This window comes from Passer domesticus, chromosome 1 (assembly GCF_036417665.1).
Source record: "Passer domesticus isolate bPasDom1 chromosome 1, bPasDom1.hap1, whole genome shotgun sequence".
NCBI lineage: Eukaryota > Metazoa > Chordata > Aves > Passeriformes > Passeridae > Passer > Passer domesticus.
In genome coordinates, this window is record NC_087474.1 from 52,723,817 (window position 1) to 52,744,117 (window position 20,301).

General features: G+C 36.0%; 1 protein-coding gene across 6 annotated transcripts in view; it reads right to left on the bottom strand.

Moving 5' to 3' along the window:
* The window catches only part of SUGCT (succinyl-CoA:glutarate-CoA transferase), a 314,975-nt gene that overhangs the window by 178,480 nt on the left and 116,194 nt on the right, over window positions 1–20,301 (bottom strand). For all 6 annotated transcript variants that reach the window (XM_064420220.1, XM_064420256.1, XM_064420246.1 and 3 more), the window contains 3 exons: window positions 19,888–19,959; window positions 14,868–14,965; window positions 3,779–3,881 (listed from right to left, as the gene is read on the bottom strand). In XM_064420220.1, coding sequence (XP_064276290.1) covers window positions 3,779–3,881; window positions 14,868–14,965; window positions 19,888–19,959 — 273 coding nt within the window. The remainder of the gene's footprint in view (window positions 1–3,778; window positions 3,882–14,867; window positions 14,966–19,887; window positions 19,960–20,301) is intronic.

The following is a 20,301-nucleotide window of genomic DNA, read 5'->3' on the forward strand; positions in this document are numbered from 1 at the left end:
CATTCATGGAAAAACAGTATCACCTGGCACTCCAACTGAGTAAGAAATTTCCTGGGTTTTGGCAGCTCACTTGGAGTGCAACCGAAGCTGTTAATGATATTAGTGAAGTGTCTTGGGATCAAAAAATATGTTGTTTTATCTCAGTTTATAGAAGGAGTTATATAAAGAACTCCCAGCCTTCAGAGCTCTTTGGTCCTTTTAGTTAAAATAAAATTTGAAAGCACAACCAGCCTGTAGCCAATTGAGTTCCATTAGACTATTTCGATCATCTCCTGTAGCTGTCTTTCCCCCTGCTTCCTCACATGTGCTTCAAGCCATCCCTTGCATTGCTCCAGCTGCCTACCCAGATTTCTGTCTTCATCTGGTCCAGCCTAGAGCATCCTTTACAGCACTGCTGACAGCTGAGCTGACATTCATGCAGTGCATCTTGTTCACTAACAGTGCAAGACTACACTTACAATGCAAGGCGTTTGCATTATGGATATAAAAATCCAAAGATGAAGGAGGAAAATAATGGCAATAAATGAAGTAAATAAAATGTTTATATGCAATCTTGATGGTAACACACAAAAAGGAAGATGTTAGCTAAGGCTGTGTGTTATCTATTAGAATTAGATAAGAGTTGAGCGAAATTGAGCTATCACTGGTTTTGATGGTTTTCTGGACTCTTCGCAATGGTTGAGAGCAAAGGGTGATGAGAAGCAGTTAACTGTGCTATGATCAAATGGTGTTACATAAAATTGAAGAGTTTAACATGTCATACAGTATCAGTGTGCATGGTTATCATATGCAAATTTACTGACATCTTCTTTGAACAGTAGTTTCTGATCTAAACTGAGTCTGAAAAAAACCACATTATAGAATGTCAGCACTAAGAATTATTACAAAGTTTTCATACTTGATGAAAATCTGGGTTCGGGTTTATACATAAGAAAATGGGTGGATTGATGAATAGGTGGATAAAGAATTGGTTGAATAGTCACATCCAGAGGGTATACATCAATGTCACAGTGAGACATGATATTGGTGACAAGTGGTGTCCCTCAGGCGGGGGACCAGTGGTATTTAACATCTTCATCAATAACAAAGTGATCGAGTGCACTCTCAGCAAGTTTGCAGATGACACCAAGCTGAGTGGTGCAGTTACCACACCTGAAGGATGGGATGCCATCCAGAGGGACTCTCACATGCTTGAGAATTGTGCCCATGGGAACATCACAAGTTCAAAAAACCCAAGCCCAAAGTTCTACACCAGGGTCAAGGTAACCCTCAGGATCAATATGGGCTGGGGCATAGGAAGATTGAGAGCAGCCCTGCTGAGAACAAATACAGGGACCTGGTGGATGAGAGGTTGGACATGAGCCAGAAATGTTTGCTTGCATTCCAGAAAGTCAAACGTGCCCCAGGGTGCATCAAAGGAAGTGTGACCAGCTCATCAAGAGAGAGATCCTCCCCTTCTAGTCTGCTTTCATAAGATCCCGCCTAGAGTATTGTTTCCAGCTCTGGGGTCCACAGTATAGGAAGGAGCAAGTTGGAGGAGTCCAGAGGAATGCAGTGGAGGTGATCGGAGGGCTGGATGGAGCACCTCCACAATAAGGAAAGGCTGAGAGAACTAGGAATGTTCATCCTGGAAAAGAGAAGGCTCTGGAGATTCCCTGTTGTGGCCTTTCAGTACTTAAAAGGGGACTATAAGAATTTTTAGCAGGACCTGTTATGATAGGACAAGGGTTAATGACTCTTAAACTGAAAAAAAGGTTAATTTAGATTAGTTATAATAAAGTTTTTTACGATGGTCAGAAAATACTGAAACAGCTTGCCCAAATAGATGGTAAATGCCCCATCACTGAAAATATCCAGGATCAGGTGGGATGGGGCTTCTGAGCTATCTAATCTTGTTGAAGATAGCCCCGCAGATTGCAGGGCTGTGGAGTACATGACCTTGCAAAGGTCCTTTCCAACTCAAAATATTTTATGATTCTATGAAAAATCTTGCTGTGATTAGAGTATGTTCTTGTTGGTGGGTGCTGGTTTTCTCCTAGGATTTCTTAGTGCAGAGGATACCCAGATTACAGTCTCTCAGGTGATCAATTTCTTCCCCAGTCAGACAGTCTGTCTTTTTTTTCCCCCTGCTTCCTTTGAATTAAAACTAATCTGTGAGAAAATTTCATTTCTGAAAGATGCGTTAAGGTATAACATGCAGCTATGCACAAATATTTGCATTAAATTTCTAGTAGCATTGTCTGGTGCCATGTATTTCAAAGGGTGTAGAAAAGAAGGCTTTAAAACAATTTCATGAGGAAGAGATTAGCATGCCCCTTACAGAAAAATATTTCAAAAAACATGCCATATCTAACTTCAAAGCACCATGGTACCTTTATTGATAGACTAACTATGTCAAGTAATAACCTGACACATACTATAAACAACATATATATATATGTATAATATTATATAGATGCAAATGTTATTTAGGTGAATTCTAACAAGAGCAAGGTAGCCAAGATAACCTCTTTCCAATTTGGGAGGTAATAGCCCATGACATATAATGTTTTAAAAACAGTCTCTTTCAGAGTAGACTCAGCTTCTTAAAATTCACAGCATCAAAAAAAGCACGGAATATTTTTCAAATGTTGTACCAAGTAGAGCCAAGTCTGAGTAAAATACTCTTGCTGTATGTTCTTCAAAGCCCAATCTTAATCCCTGTGAAAGTTATGAAGTGAAAAATTTGGCATGATACTACATAATTTTAAGGAGAAAGAGCATATTTATTTAATAAAAAAATATTCTTTCCCTGCAGTCACATAACAAATATTATTTTATGCTTCTAAAATATAATAATATTTATAACAAACATTTATTATAAATATATATTTTTGTGACAGGTATTGCTTTGCTGCTCTTATTTTCTGAACACTGCAATCACAATTGCAACAAACACTTCTGACAGCAGACATGGGCATGTACAAAATCAGAAGAAAATATCAAAACAGACATTGATCAATCATTTTTTCTTGTGATTCTCTTTAGTAAAAATCATCTTAGAGAAGATCCATCACACACTAGAACACCCATAAAATATTCAGTTGCAGTACTCAAGACAGCATAATTCAGTTTATCTTGGGCCCTTTAACACTTCCTAAGCCAGAGAGTCAAAAAGCAGGGAAGGCATCAGGAAATATAAAGATAATATAACTCTCCAGATCCTAAAGTATAACAGTATTGATTATAATTAAGCGTAGGTGTAATCCAGTGCAATATTTCAAATAGATACAGAGATGAACTGGTTTTAGATACTGAAACCACCAGGCCAAGAAAAGGTTTCCTTCTTTATATGGATTTTGTACTTCATTTTTCTTTTTCCAGTCAGAACGTTGCCCATTTTTTTCAAACGGAATTGATTTTGGTAATCCATACTCCATACAAAAAATCAGTTCTTTCAGAGCCCAAAAAAGTGCTTTTCTGCATATTTATGTGATAAAATGCAACTATATACAATATTATGGTTTCTTTCTCTGTTTTACCACCCAGTTTTGAAACATAGACTCTTGATGTGAGACATGGAATACCTATGATTTAATTTGTTTTGACAACATCTGAGTTTCCAACCACAAAATTCATTTAAACATCTGTATTTATTTCTTAATATGATCTACTACTAGCTGAAACTCAATCCATCATGAACCTCTCAATTCCAATGTTAAAGTAGACAAACTCAGGTGCGAGTGACATGTGTAAGATGTGTGTAATAATGAGCAGAAGAGACTTGGTGAGGACCAACCTGAGGATCTGAGAACACTTGCTGCATGTTGTTGATTGGGCCATATGGAACCCCACTCCCTTCAAAGAGCTGCAACCACTCGGTCGTTGCTTTTTCTGAAAACCTAAGAGCAAATAAGAATGAATGCGGTTTAAACACTGCACTTTCAGATTCTAAGGAATGTATAGAATGTCTTCCTTCTCTTTCTGCTTCCATATTCCTCTCCATCGACTTCTTCCCAGTCAGTAAATAAAATAATAAAAATGTACTACCTGTGTTCTTCAAAAATGCAAAACCCGAAGACATAGGGGAAAGAATATCTCTGAAAGAACTCCTGTTTCTATCTGATCATCTGAAGCAATGCAGGAATGATGTAAAGCCAAATTTATCATCAGTTTCAAATAAGGATCAGTGGGTTTCCTCCCTTCCTTAATTATACTAATGTGCTTCACATTTGTTTCCCATTATGTACATATTTAACAACAAAAAGATGTAGTGCAAGTACCATACAATACTGCTCATTAAAAGCTGATGTAAAGCACAATCAAAAACATATATCAGGATTAAAACCCACATTTTTAGGTCCGATAACAAGACTGATCACATATTTATTTGTTGTATGGTTGTACAACCTATCCTAAGAACACCCAGTTCAGCATATACACACGGTACCTATATGCTGGTGAACACATTGCTCCAGGTCTTTGTATCATGTGCAAAAAGCTTGTTTTATTGCTTTCTAAACATTCTATTTCATAACTAGTAACATCACTCTATTTCCCCGGTTTTGCTAGATAGATTTTCTTTCCTCATCTGCCTAGTGAAGTTGCATAGAAAGTTTGAAGTGAAGTTTGAAGAAAGCACACCGTTGAAATACCAGTCACTGAGAGATGGTATTTTCTGCAGTCATTTGGGATCCTGAATCAAAGGTGAACTTACTTGGAGATAGCATTTCAAGTTTCAAGATAGAGGTCTACCAGTTTATTAGAAAGCAAAGGTTGACCTCATGATAGAGGCAACACTGAAAAGAAATTAGATGTGATTTAAAGACTAAGGGAAACTGAATTAATAGAAACCTTTAAAAGGGACACTCAATTACTGGTATTCTATAGCTCTCAGTTTGCTCTTCCTTAAGAGTAATTTGGAACAATGTCAGTAACATTCAGCTTTATTCCCAGCACAAAATATGGATGGCCCTTTCTCAGAGCTAGCAGATTTATTCCTGAAATCAACAAGCAATTCTAGAAGAAATGGAAGGAGTAATAAAAAGAAATCAAAATAAAAGGCCTTAAAATTTCAAAATGTATTATAAAAGGAAGCATGACTCATGAAGAAACAAAGCGTAATGCAGCATAGCTTCTAAATAAAAGAGATCTAAGAATACTGCAATGTACTTCACTGAATATTAAAGTAATTTCATGGTAAAGATGTAGTCAGCCATAAAGACAGTTCTGCTGTTAGACCTATCTAGTTTATCTAGGGTCTATCTAGTTTAGTACTCTCTTGTAGCCATACTTAGAACCAGGTACATTATGGGAAACTGGTAACGGAAAAAGGTAACTCTAGAGAGGCAGATAACTTTCCTTCCTCAGTGATTGCAGGTATTAACCATGATTTTAGTCTAAAATACAATCTGTATTTCCCTTCATTACTCTTCATTCAACAACAGTTCCCATTATCTATATATTCTTGTTATTTGTAGCCTTCTAGGTTTGGGGCTCAAACTACTGCACAATGTAAACAAGATTTGCAGGAAAAACAGTTTCCCTTCAGTTACAGATGCTGTTTATATAAAATTATGCTGTTCCCTGCTAGCAATGGAGATGCTTCATATTTCATAGCCCAATAAATCCTTTGTTATAAATGTAAAGCTTTTTTCATCTACTACTTTTTGACACTTCAAATTCTATTTTTAACAGGACAGGACAACTGAAGAGGAATCTTGGACTCAACTTCATAATCATGGTGCTGAAGACCATCACTAGGAAATTATTGTAATTCTCAATGTATGTATCCCATTCAATTGATCTGTTAGTAATTAATAAGTCCTGTTATGTTCCTGCAGTTCTTTTTAAGAAAGAGTTTATAAATATACTCCTGAGTCTAACAAACCAAAACTTTTGCATTTAAAGGATAGCCTGAAAATGAAGTCTTCTCAACAGGAGTGTCTGTAATCTATATCTGCATAACCAGCAGGCTACTTTCTGATATTTTGGTAAACCTGAATAATTTTCAAGACATATTTTTCTTCAGTTACACCACTGTGAGTGACTTAATATATAGTGGAGTTGTACATGTTAAGCAAAATTTCTGTGATTGTATGTGAATTTCTACAATTTAAGGTTGCACTTAGGTTTTTCCTTCCTATGTAACAGGAAAAAAAACCAAACCTACAATTTTGTAGAAAACAAGAGATTGTCTATTATCTATTACCCTCAAGGGACACTCAGAGCATTTCTTCTTGAAATTGAAACTCTAACTCTGATGTAGAATAGCTTCCTTTATTTGTTTTAAAGAGAGGCTGTTGAAAACATATTGTTAAGCATACTGTTTAAAACCAAAACAGAATACCACCACTGCCAATAAAGGTCTAGTATTCAGATTTTGAGAGCAACAGCATGGAACTATTTTGCTCATTCAACTATGTTTTATATAATGAAACATCTGCTATACACCATTAAGGGAGAAATACTTTTTAAAATGTGAGAAAATATAAGCCATGGATTTAAAAATGTTAATTTTTACCTCTGATGTCAGCTGTACAAACTTGAATTTATTTTTTTTACCAACCTGTATGTATTATTCCCCTAACTAAATACAATTTGTGATAATACTTGCACAAATAAATACCATAACCATTACTTAAAGCGAAGGGCTGATGTCTAGATTGCTAAGTACCCATTAACAACATGCTCAGCACTCCCAAATAACAAGAGAAAACCCTCAGCAAAAACTTCCAAGAAGAAGACGACTAATGTTCTCTCCCAAAAATGAAAGCCCAGCCAGCAGGAATTTAGAGGGTTTAGCCAATCCTTTTTCTCTTAACATATTTTAAAATGTCTTTCTATGCTTTTTCATTGTTTTTAATAATCCTACTTTGTATATTTTTCAGTTAAGAAAAAGAAATTGTTAACTTACACATACATAAATAAAATCACTGTGATGAAAACGCATACAAGGTGAGGAAAAAAAGGAATCCAAGACTGTAGAGCATCTGAACTCTGAAACATGACACTTGCAAGAGGATCTTTACCTCAGAGATACTTAGTGGCTGCAGGAGAGCTCAACACTGCTCACATTACAACTTCATTTTTTTCAGAGGTGTCACTTTTCCTATAAAATGTTCCATCTGCCACACATATATATATAATCACAGAAATGCCCTCTAAATTACCTGTGATTTATTTATAGAGATGTTTTAAACCTGTAGCTTAGCCTTCTGCAATTACTACCAGTATTTTAGAAGTTCAAAAGGATTTGCTTTTTACTGTACTACTTTGTGGTATGAAGGTCAAATTCAGGCTCTTTCTGAAAGCACCTCTGAGAAAGGAAGGATATGTACCCCAATGAAGAAGAAATCTATTGCTAGGACGTTTGTTGCAAAGTCTGAACTGAGGCTTACTTCCTGAAGAGGTCAAAGTCTCCATGATGTCTTATTTGCATTTTAAGCAGTACTAAGCCTCCTCTGCACTCACGAAGATACTAAAGTTCCAGTATCAAAATGAGGCATCAAATTCCAGAACATTTAACATTAAATACATTTCATGCTTTACAATATTTTAAGAATAGAAAGTGTGGCATAAGCTGAAATAATTGAAATTGGTAGAAATCCAACTAAATATATTTTTTCTTCAATTAGTAAATACAGCAGGCATCATTAAATGAAAACATCTAAATTTAAACTATACACTCAGCAAATTCATCAAAAAAATTACAGCACAATATAAGAAAAACATCTAAAAGGCAAAAAATTAAATACAAAATAAAGTTTTACACATCGTTTTCTCACATAAACTACAAGTGTAGTTTTGCTTCTTGAAAAGCAGGATCTACATTCCCTTTTGCTTTCTAACAAATTCTAATTTAAAAAAAAACAGTAAGTAATGCATCTTTACATGTAAAACAGAAAAAGAACGTCTGCTTGCCTTGTGCGAGTTACACGAAATGGCTTTAATATGTTCATATATTTTAATAGCACTTAGGTGAGTTTCTAAGTTTCTCATCCTGATAATTATTAAAATAAAATGTGGGGTTTTTTTAGCAATATGTTATCTTTCAATTAAAGACTTTAAAAAGTTTGAATGAATCCACTTTGAGTGTATTCCATTTTCTATGTTTCCTAAGAAATCTTCCATCTTTGCTACATCCTATGTGGAAGGGCAACCATGTTTCTCTAATGGATAAAAACATCCAATTCCGCACAAAGTTTAGAAGAACTACTGAAGCAAAATACTGCTCTTTTCTATAGGAAACTTATGGCAATTAATGTAGAGAAGCAATTTGGACAGCTACCAAATACAGATGGAACAGCAACCTCTAGGATTAGTAAGAGCTTTCCACATGTGGTTAATCATAAAAAGCTCCTCCGTTCTTGCTAAAGTCCACAAGAGCATTCCTGTGTTTTCTAGAACAACCCAAATCTGCATAATAGCTTTTGTTTCATTTGTTCTATCAACAGTATCTTCACTCCCAAATACCTATGATATTTTTTCTCTTCACTACCAAACACCTCTTCATTGTAGTTAAATGAGTAAGAGAGCTGGTACAGTTTCTTACAGTAGCATCTATGGAAGACAGTATAGAAAAAAAAAGCCCTAGAAAATATTTTCTTGGAAAATTCAAAGAACGGTTCCTTTAGTGTACAGTGAATACAGAATTAGTGTTTTCAAAGTGAATACTGCAGTATTTACTCAATAGTGTGTAAATATCTCTGTTACTGTCTACTCTTCTGTTACTGGTGAATCACTGGGAGAACCACAATGGACAAAATATTAAAATAGTTGTGATCAACATGATTGTACAGGTTTTGCTAAGAGATATTTCAAATAATTAAAAGATGCCATATACAGTAGATTATAAGTAGTAGCTACATAAAAAATACCATCCAGAGATTTGCAGGTACAACAAATTCACCATGAAAATTCTTCTATATTTCTGCATACTATATATTGTTACCAGTTTTATAGAATTATTAATAAATCTTCACCTTTATGCACTAAATTTGTGCCAGAGGTTAATGGACTTTCTCATTCCTCTATCAAGAATTGCATGCTGCTTTAAAACTATGTATGATTTTAAAGGAATGACATACCACACAGAGGGAACATGTCTATCTTGCAAAATGTATTTCTTATGGCTACTGAGTAGTTATTCCAGCATGTAAAAGAGCTTGTTCTTTTTGTAGCCATATAATTTTAAGCTATACTTATTAGAAATATAGCACTTTTCTCCAACCTTCCTCTGTTTTACTCAAGTACAAAAAAAGGACCGTAACTTTTATAATTGTGACAAAAGAAGTGCAAATTAACTGAAAATCAGCTAAGTAAACACACATCAATAAACACACATTGTGAAGGATGAAAAGTTTAATTGATTTTATTGTTGGTTTTTCTTTTAACCCAAGGGTTAAAAGGGATTAAAGAGCTAACAAAGATCAGGTCAAAAAGTTCATTTAAAAATCACTGATTTCAGTAGCCTCAATTTCAAAATGTAAATCATTAGAAAAGAGATGGCAAGTTCCTTTTCAGAAAGGATCTTGAACTTCATACAGATATGAAAATCTTAGAAGGTTATTAAAAGGTAAGAAAAAACCACAGAAAATGCACATTAGCTTACCCAGTCCAAAAAGCAGATGCTTGGAACATTTTAGATCTCTCTCATTTGTGCACACAGAAGCTAGCATAAAATAGCAATTTACAACAAAGCATTTTAAAGCAAAATATGGCAATTTGGTAGCCAATGTCTACACAGCTCAACCTTCTATGTACTGGTGGTAAGGTAGGTAACTGGGGAAAGTAAGCCTTACCAGCTGTGCCACACTGAAGTCAACTGTCTTTCAAACTTCAAACACCTGTCTTGCTGAAGCTGTAAACAACTAGATGCTCATGCCTGAAATGTTATCAAGTGACTTCAGTCAGCAAGGCTCTTGGCTTAGAAAAGGAAATGTTGGGGATAGGGAAGGAGATTTACAAAGACTGGGTGTGTCTCAACAAGTGTGAATTTAACAATGCTTCTCATCAGGCAAATTAAACATCTTACAATACTCTTTCCCCTTTAGGTGCCTTCCTCTTCTGTTACTAGGTGGAAACCATTTAGCAACAGCTTTATTAACTGAGGATCAAGTTCCTCTGTGTTTCCTTCCTGCTCATTCCTTTTCCCTTCACACTTACATACACAGCATGCAGCTGTAGTGTACAGTCAAGAAGAAGGGGTTTAAAATATAAGTGCTAGGAATAGAAGTTCCACTCTGAATCATTTCCAGTCCTAACGCTTCTGAGTCTACAAAAATTCAGTTAGAGCTGCAGAAGCACTAATCATACTGAATTTATGTGTTCTTCATTATGTGAAGCTGCTTCAATTTACAAGCTGAGGGCACATCTGCTACTCACCTTCCACCTACACCTATATGCCCCCACACACTCTGTTCCACTTACAGGTTAATTTCCTAAAGTGCCTTGGAGCACACATTTAGCTGCTCTTAAAATGTGTCTGCATTACTGAGGTGCATGGTGGGATTAATGTTTGAATTGTGCAATAATTTGAAGAGGAAGGTCAGCAAATTAAGCACCCTTTCTCAAAGCAGTTTCTTTTAAAACTGGTATTACACTAGCTTTTGCACAGATGTCAAATTTCATGTGTAGTCTATATATGTGTCTTGACATATGCATGCCTATATATACACATACAAATAATGTGCATTGTGTCTAGTACTATTGTGTTCTTGTGGAAGCAAAAGTGAAAGGGAGGTAAAGGGGGAAGAGAGCAACAATTAAAACTTAGTTCTCTTGTTTGTCTAATTCACAAGCCAGAGGTTTTCACTGGAAACTTAAAAACCAGAGTGCTCTGTAGTCTGTCAGTTCTCACATGAGCTGGGAGTCTCAGGGGCCGCAGTGGTAGCCATTGAACCTGACCTCCACCCAGGTAGGGTCATTTTAAATTGACTCTTGGCACATACACAAAAAAGGAAGGCAGAAGTAATTTGCTTTTGTCAGAGTTCTGCTTTCTTGACATTTGGGGAAATGTAACCTAAATAAAGAGGCAGATACAGAAGTACAGAAGGCACCAAAACTTTTTTTTTTTTTCAGCTGAAGAGTAGATGTGTAAATGCCAGCAGTGGGAGGAGAAAGAGGAAATAAGATGAAGAGAGGGAAGAGGGCCTACAGGCAGTGTAGGAAGACGATGGGAACAGGAAAAAAAACAGCATAGAAGGAAGAGGACTACCAGTAGCTAAACAAGTTCAAAATGCCCCCTAGGCCTATATCGTTCTTCCCTGTGAATATTGTATGAAGCAGCATTTTACTCATTTCCCCATAGAGTATGGAACTAAAAACACTCCATGTCTCGAGATGGAACTGTTTTCTGTAATCCCTCCTATTGCTTCAGTACGAGAGCAGGCTCTCTCAGAAGCAGCATTACCTTCCCATCACCTTTATCGACATCTGACATTCTCTGCGGATATGTGAACTTATCCTTCCTTATGTACTCTCCCTCTCCACCTTTCATTTGTGCCTTACAGATGGAATTGAGATGTTCAGAGAGCAAGCTGGATTGAAGAGTTAAGGACAGGCATGCTTCACTCTTTGTTTCTGTCAGAGAAGAAGGAGCATGAGGAAATTCTTTCTGAAATTAATGGAGCAATTCACACCCTTCAGAGCTGTTGTTTCAAGTTGCATATATGTCTGAAGTCATATTCATCCCCATCTTGTATTCTCACTCAGTTCAGTATATCTGACTTTGATGAATATATCATTTCACACCCTTCTGAAAAGTCTTCAGTTTAAAAGTCAATTTCTTTGCAGTGCTGCATAATCCCCATGGTTACCTGATTGCCTTGAAATCTGGCATGGTTACCACAGGCAGTGAGTAGAATTATTGATCTAAATTAGAGGTCACATGAGTCAAGAACTCCCAATATAGAGCCTTTTTTCTTAAAAAAACCCAGCATTCTTAAACATTGACCAATTGTCCCAATGTTTCCTTTGTGCACACATCTAGAAATAAAGCTGTGACCAAAGAGTCTCAGTTGCCCAGTTTTTAGCAAATAAAAGCCACCAAGTGTCTCCTTGGTATTCAGAGTTCAGATGCTTTCTAAACTTTCAGCTCCACACATGAAGCAAATTAAATGCTCAAGACTTCAGGGAGTTATTGACCCTGTGAGTAGGTCCAAACAACTCCTTCTATTCCTATACAAAGCCTGGCAAACCCTTTTTCTTAAGGGTTTCTTTTTCATACTTTTTCTTAAGTAAATAATCCTTCTTTTTGCGCTTACTGAATGCTCAGAAGTTAGAAATTAATTGCAGGTAGTGTATTTTGAAAATTTAGAAAAAATTGAAAAGGTGACACACAGCTCCATAAACAGATCAAAAAGGATAAGGGCAAGGAAACAGAGTATATAGATCAATGGAAACCTGCTCTAGGCTCTGGTGGAGCTTTGGTTTATTAGGATTAGAACAAACATCAAAAGCTTGAAAAAAATATATGCTTATATCTACTGTGCAACAGCAGTGCTTAATATAAGCAACTGCAGAGTACCAAGCATCTGCCATACATGCTGCTTAAATACCAATGACTTAGTGGAACAGAAAGGGTGTGTAAACTGAAAATGGCAGTGGGAGAGTTTGGGGAAAAAAGAAGTGGCTCATCTTAACAAAACTACTGTACTTCACACAACTGTACTTCATTTGCTAGACTGAGAAAATCAATGTCTAAGAATATGTCTTCTAAGCTGCTCCAGCTTATGTCTCCACAAATTCATTTTAAAATGGACAGCAGTGCACATACAGTGAATGAATAGAAGAGTCTGCAGGTGTTTTGAATGAATAGAAGAGTCTGCAGGTGTTTTTGTCCAAGTAATGCACCTTAGGGTTATATTTTCCATGTGCTGGAAGCTGTAATACTATCAAGCAATCAGTGAGTAAATTAAGGTACTTTTCAATGAAATTCTGTCATTACTATTTTGTCATTTCCCTTCATTTCTCAAGGGTTGACATTTTTCAGCACTGAGAAACGATTCTTTTAATTCTCTAAGTGACTTCAAAAATAAACCACGTACAATTTTAAAAAACACTGTGCATTAGTGAATTAAAGTTACCATGGAATGTGTGTGGAAACACATTCAACTTCCATTAGAATACTGAAGGTGTTTGTTATATCTGTGTTTTATAACTGATTGCCAGATGAACTCACAATAATATGACATAGCAGAATACTTTAGAAATGTTTACTCCAAAAGTGTGTATACATTTACATGCTTGCATATAATATGCAGAAATTCAGCCTCAATTATAATAATAAAACAGAACACAAACTCTGAAGAAAAAAAGACATAAAGCAGTAATTAGAAGAGCAATAATGTACTTTGATTAACTATCAGCTACAGATATAAAACCAAATTGTAATTCTGGCAATTTAAAGAACAACTGTTCCTTGATCTTCTTGTTCAGATGTTGCCCATGGAAAAAAAAAAAGACAACATCCAGAATCAACCAGAGACAATGAGCTATGAAGTAACTGATCTATGGACGGCAAAATAGCCTTCTCACAAGATACCAGAGTACATCAGACAAATTCCATACTAGATGAAGTCCAAGTAATAAGTCAACATGAACCAACTTTGAAACTAAAACTATGCATCAATAATGTAAGAGCTCAAAACTAGGTCAAAAGATAAATTATGGCCTTTTGGGGCTCAAAACTTATAGCAAGAGTGGCCTTGTTTGTGCTATCACAATCCATTTGTTATAGGAAGATAAAAGAAGAGTTCCAAAAGGTAATCAAGGTCACAATTATTCAAAAATGCAGTCACCTGGTACTTTGTTTTTTCACCAGGGGCAGGACATCTGAAAATAGACAGGTAAGACAGAGACAAAGTACAAGTGCAACTGAAAGAGATAAAATAACTCTCTACACTCTTTAACGACTCATGACTCTGGTTCTCAATATCCAAAAAATGTGGGATTGACAGTGGGGGGGCTGTGGATGTGCTACTTAAACTCTTTTTCTTGGATGGAATGAAAAGGGGAGACATCTGACTTCATGCTTCTAAACCTCCCTATTAAAATTGCCTCAATGATAACTGTTATGCATTTGTTGACAAAGACTAGCACTGGCCAAGTGTCAACATGATAGTATGACTTTTTCTGAATAGTTAACCACCTTCTGTGCTCATCCCCAGAAGTATGAGGTGCTGCCAAATACACCTTTGGGAAGGTTTGCACAGATTAGATTTTTCTTTCATTACCTAAATTTATATCATCCTCTCCATTAAACAGAAGAGCACTCCACAGATATAAGGCCTTCTCAAACAGAATGAGAAAGATAACTAAGCTATTTTACTCTCTCAAATAAAAGGATTTTTGAGTTCTCTCTTTAAAAAAAATAATTAAGTATTTAAGAGGATGGTTCCCAAATGAAAACTAAACACATATCATTTTGATTTCAAAAGGAGTGGCCTAGGGAGAACTTGTGGCACAGAGTACTAAAATACAGAATCAGTAGTAAGGGAGAAAAGCAAGTTGAACTCCCCTAGATACAGAAACACTCACTGAAAATTTAAAATCCCACAGCAAAAGCAAATGATGCTCCAAGCATTTTTTCCAGGTGCTACATTCATCCAGGAAAGCAGAAAACACTGGTTTCACTAAAATTCAAATTAAAGAGAAGTTAAAATGGTTTTGAAAACTTTAATCTGTGGTCTGGCTTCTTTAGCTCACACTATAGTCTGTGTGCAAAAGGCAGACTATTTAACATCAGTAAGCTTTTGCAATACCTATTATAAAAACTAGAGTATCTCAAAAGAGTAAAACAAAATTTTCACATGATGAGGGTTTATTATGCATTACTATTTGCATTAACAGATTAAATGTAGATTCTTCCCTTTTAATTAACTTACCTGGTTGATAATATGTCAATAAGTTCTTTTCTGTTCTGGACTCTGAGTGTATTAGTTTTGTATCTGGAATCTTTACTAACTTCAGGCAAGTTCAGGATCTAAGTAAAAATAAAGGTAAGTAAGAAATGTGCTTGGCAGGAGATACAGATATAGATAGATCAATATAGATATAGATATACATGATATAGATATAGATATGGAACAAAATAATTACTTATTTTTTAAAAATCACTGATTTCTAGTAATCACTATTTATCAATCATTTAATTAAAAAAAATTAATTATTATTTCTTTTTGTAAAAAGCCTCCTGGTTGATGTAACATAACAAGTAAAGGAAAAAGACAGAAATCAGACTGAAGATTCACATTTTAGCTAACAGCTTTTGGGATTAGCCGGGAGAAATTCTTACCATAGAACACTAAAAAAGTAAGTTATTAACATGGGGATGGATAGATCTGTGGAATTATCCTGCATGTCACAGAACAAGAAATATGTCTCTATTTCATAAGCTAGACAAAGAAAAGATATGTCTAAGATTATTTCTTTCCACTTCAGTAATGTCTGTCAAAAAAGCAAAAATGAAAAGGAAAAAAGAGAAAGAAAAAGAAACAAAAAGAGAAGGAAAAAGAAGGAGAGGAGAGGAGAGGAGAGGAGAGGAGAGGAGAGGAGAGGAGAGGAGAGGAGAGGAGAGGAGAGGAGAGGAGAGGAGAGGAGAGGAGAGGAGAGGAGAGGAGAGGAGAGGAGAGGAGAGGAGAGGAGAGGAGAGGAGAGGAGAGGAGAGGAGAGGAGAGGAGAGGAGAGGAGAGGAGAGGAGAGGAGAGGGGAGGGGAGGGAGAGGAGAGGGGAGGGGAGGGGAGGGGAGGGGAGGGGAGGGGAGGGGAGGGGAGGGGAGGGGAGGGGAGGGGAGGGGAGGGGAGGGGAGGGGAGGGGAGGGGAGGGGAGGGGAGGGGAGGGGAGGGGAGGGGAGGGGAGGGGAGGGGAGGGAAGGGAAGGGAAGGGAAGGGAAGGGAAGGGAAGGGAAGGGAAGGGAAGGGAAGGGAAGGGAAGGGAAGGGAAGGGAAGGGAAGGGAAGGATTTTTCTATTGAAACACCATTGGTCTTCTTTATTATTTTTTTCCAAAAGAATTAATAAAGAACAGTGGTGGTAAAGCCTCTGAGAATGGAGAAATACATCTTTGATGTGTAACTTCCACCTGCCACATTAGAACTTTAAACAACATGTGAAGACCATGTGTATTATACTATAAAGGGAATTAAATATGCAAAATAAGTCTTAGAATTTTGTACAGGCATTCATTAGAAAAATCAGCTGTGTGGAAAATCAGTATAATTTACCTATTTGTGTCACAATGACTTTCTATAGAACATAAATAAACAAAATTAAATGTGATTTCTAAAACTACACCAATTACATCAGCTACAGAGAAAGGCAGCATAGAATCCTATAAAAAAAGAGACTGTCACATATTCTTCATGTACTTTTACTCACTATTACACACTAAAGCTCACTTTTTCTTATGATGAGTCTTATAATCATTCTAAACATGCTACATTTTTATAGGCCGATTTATAAGATGGCTTTAAAATTACAGTGGCTCAAATCTGAAGTTCCTATAGCCCATCATTCTATCTCTGCCTGTTGTCTGATGCTTAGGAAGAGTTTAAGAATAGGGACAGTACATACAACACTTCCTTAATATTCATCCAAACTCCAGTCCTCTTTTGATTAGGACATTTCTGAGTGGAAGGTGTTTTCTACATATTTAGCAATCATCAATAGATTATGTTTTATTAACATGTTCAGTCGCTCCCTGAATCAATATGCTTGTGTACTACCACAGGGTGTCAAGTTGGTGTCAATCTCTCTGATATTTGCTTCAAATATAACATTCTACTAATTCCTCTGACACTGCTTTAGACCAAGGCCACAATCATTTAATGACTCCTGACTTTGCTGGAGTGAATAAGGATACAGCTTCCTTTACAAGTAAATAGCTGTTGATGACATAAAACCATTAGCAAAACAGATATTCTTTCAACAGATATTTAGAGATATTAAAAACAGATAGTCATCTTTGAGATTATTTTCACCTAGAGTAACAAAACTAAGCATGGAAGCTAGGTATCTGTAAGTTATGCTAGAACAATGGTGATCTTACAAAACTTTTCTGCAAATTTTTATCTGCAAGGTAACATAAAACATCAATCTAGCATCTTCCATCAATATTTAATTCACAGGATATTTTCTTTTCCTTCTGCATTTATATAATCTTTTCCTTCTGCATTTATATAAACGATATTATTTATATAATATAGTTTATGGAAATCACAACATATCATAAATTAGCATTCGGAAATAGCTAAATTTTTCTGTCTGGAAGTTTATCAATACTGTTGGTACCCCTTTAAATTATTTCCTTTTTTTAGTACTGCTGGTTTGGAGTTACAAATCACTGCTTTAGAAAAAAAACCTGTAAGGTTGTTCAAATTAAATGATAGTGAATACTTATGTGAGCTTTAAAAAAAACCCAAGAAATTAATCAGAAAGCTGTGGTTCCATTTGATGAGTTATATGAAAAATGATCATATGGAGTTGCTCACTCCGCTGTTTTAATTAATGTTACTGATTTCAGCTTTAACTTAATGTCCATCTGGTGTAAAGCTGCATGTCTATATATGTTCTTCTCAATTTTTTTTTTGTGACTAACAAATGCACACTTGAGAAGTTATTCATTAATGTACCATTCATCTTTCTGCATCATGTTGCCAATGTTATTTTCTTTATTTCACTGTGAACACTTAGAATGAAATGGTGTTCTCTATTTGAGGCCTTGTTCAAGCTCTACATACACACTCATGGCTCACACTCCATGTGTTTTTTGTCCTGCAACACTGGCAAATCTGTTTGAAATCTCCCTTGCTGTACACAAAACTTCAGTTTTCTTAAGAGTCTCGCTCACTATTCCTAATCAGACCAAATCAGCCACAGATCAGGATGTGCTGCTGTAACACTTGACCACAATGAAATGCATTTTAACCAGCAGTGTTACGAAGTTTTTCTTCAATTATCCATGTCCTCAAACAAGCTGCATTAGTTTTCATTGATTTTGAAAATATCACAGTGAATTATTCCAGATTTTTGTTTCTGCTTGCCTGAAAAGATATAGTCGAAGCAGAATGTTTGCAATTGTTTACAGCTTGAGCCAGCTGTTACATCTCTATAGTATGTGCCTTCAGGGCAACAGCTTCCATACAGTCTCTATTTTCAGCACCAATTCAGCTGAGAAAGATTCTCAAATAGCAATTCCAGTGTTTTAAATAGTTGTCTCTGTATTCACTAGGATGCTGCAGGCCTTCATGTATGAAAGTTCTTTTCCCTTTTTGGCTTTCCCTCTTCACAGTGTTTTAAGATCCAAACCACCTTTGACTTAGCACAGAGCATATCTCTAATAATGAATATTCATTCCAGCATTCCACTGATTTCTTCATTATTTTTTTTCTGGCAATGTAACAGCCCAAATCCATACCTATAATATCCTGATAAGGGTAAAAAGCATTCTTTGTAGAAACAGATACGATAACTGGTATATAGAAAAATCTAACAATTACTCAAAACTTGAACTATTTTTTCTGATTTTTTAATCCCTTTGAAATGTAAGCAATCATCATTTTTCCATGCTCTGTATCTCTTATTTTCAATTGCAGGAACAAGAGAACACATTTATCAAGATTACAAAAAAAACTCAACAGCCTGCAGACCAGGGCTAATATTAATCTCACTTAATATTTATCCTATACATTCTGGAGTAACACAAACCATTAAAATCTTGCTTCATCTTCTGGGGTTCCATTCATTCTTTAATGATTACAGAGAGAATATGTAGCAACAAGGCACACCGTAATTCTCTCAGCTGCACCCTAAAATCAGGTATAGTACATGATCTATAGATTTAGTGCCTGCTTGCTCACATCAAGATGTCAGAACCTACTGAAATGGATCTTTAGCTCTGTCTTACTCAAGGATGGCAGGACAATAAGCATTTGCTACATAATTCTTCACTTTAGATGATAAAGTACCAAAACATTCACAGCTATGTCCTGGGACACTCTGGAAAAATTTCCTTTAGAGATAATGAGTCTTTAATAAAACTGAGTTGTGCCAGGTAGACACTTATTCAGCTATTAGTCTTCATTCATATTAAGATAATGATGACTGTAGTTGTCAGATACCTTTACGAAGAAAACCCACTGAGCAAATTTTGAAGAGGTTAAGAGCCAATTCAAAGTGAAAGCAGAGCCCCTCCACATAGTGAAGTGGGGATACCTACCCCAAACTGTACTAAAAGAGTATCAAAATAGCACAGTCCTCTTACTACATATTTGTTATAAGTGGTGAATTTCCACAGAAATGTGAAATATCTGACACGAACAATTGGAGGAAAATAATGCTCAGTTTCCTGAGTGTCATTAATTTATGTTAAATATCCAAGTTCCTAGAGAAAAAACACAATGGCCAATATAGCTAGAGCTGTAATTTTTTTTAATGTTGTCTAATGCTATATGCAAAAATTCTCTTGTCCCATCTTACATGTTACTGGGGTCTTTTATTTGGAATGTTGATGCATTTCATTTAGAACAATTTTTTTTTAAGATTGTTTTTCAACATCATACGTTTGCACCACTCCAAAATCAGCCCAGAGTCCTGTAACATTTCTTTTCTGAGAAGTCCACAAGTTTCTCAGTGAGCATGTGCTAGTGCTCTAAAGGACAATGTGCTTGGATAATGATTTAAGTAGAAGTAGATTCAATCAGATGTGCACAGACTTCAAAAGGAGCGCAGTACCTACAAGTTTTAGAACAGGTGTGTTCTGAATTCAGAGGCAGAACAGCTGCAGGTTAGAATTTATACTCACCACTTATTTCCATACAGAAAAAAAAATCATAAAGAAGAATCAGCGTCTTAATTTTCCTAGTGAAAATGGAATCTATTACATATTTCTGTACTCTTGCCTAACACACCTTGCACACAGTGACAAACTGATGATCATTTCCAGCTCCCACTACGATGTAGCCATCCTTGGTCTTGAATGCCTGGAAGAACAAGGACAGGTGATAAGCTGTAACTAACTATAAAATATTAGCACACCTTTGAAGTGAAACTTTGTAAATAATGTTCAAATTATTCCTTCCTTAAATACTTCCATTCAGACTCAATCTCTTGTTCTATGAAAGTGGCTCAAAGTCATGCATTCACAAAGATGGATGAGGCCCATTTTGAATTTTTTTCCTAGAGCTGAGAAGTTATCTTGGTTAATATTTTATTTGCTAAAAATGTGTCATGAGCCACCCTTAAACTAAATGTGTCCCACATTCACAGGACTGAGGATTACCATGATAATGTTTACTTGCCAGGAGTTATTTATTCAGCTTCAC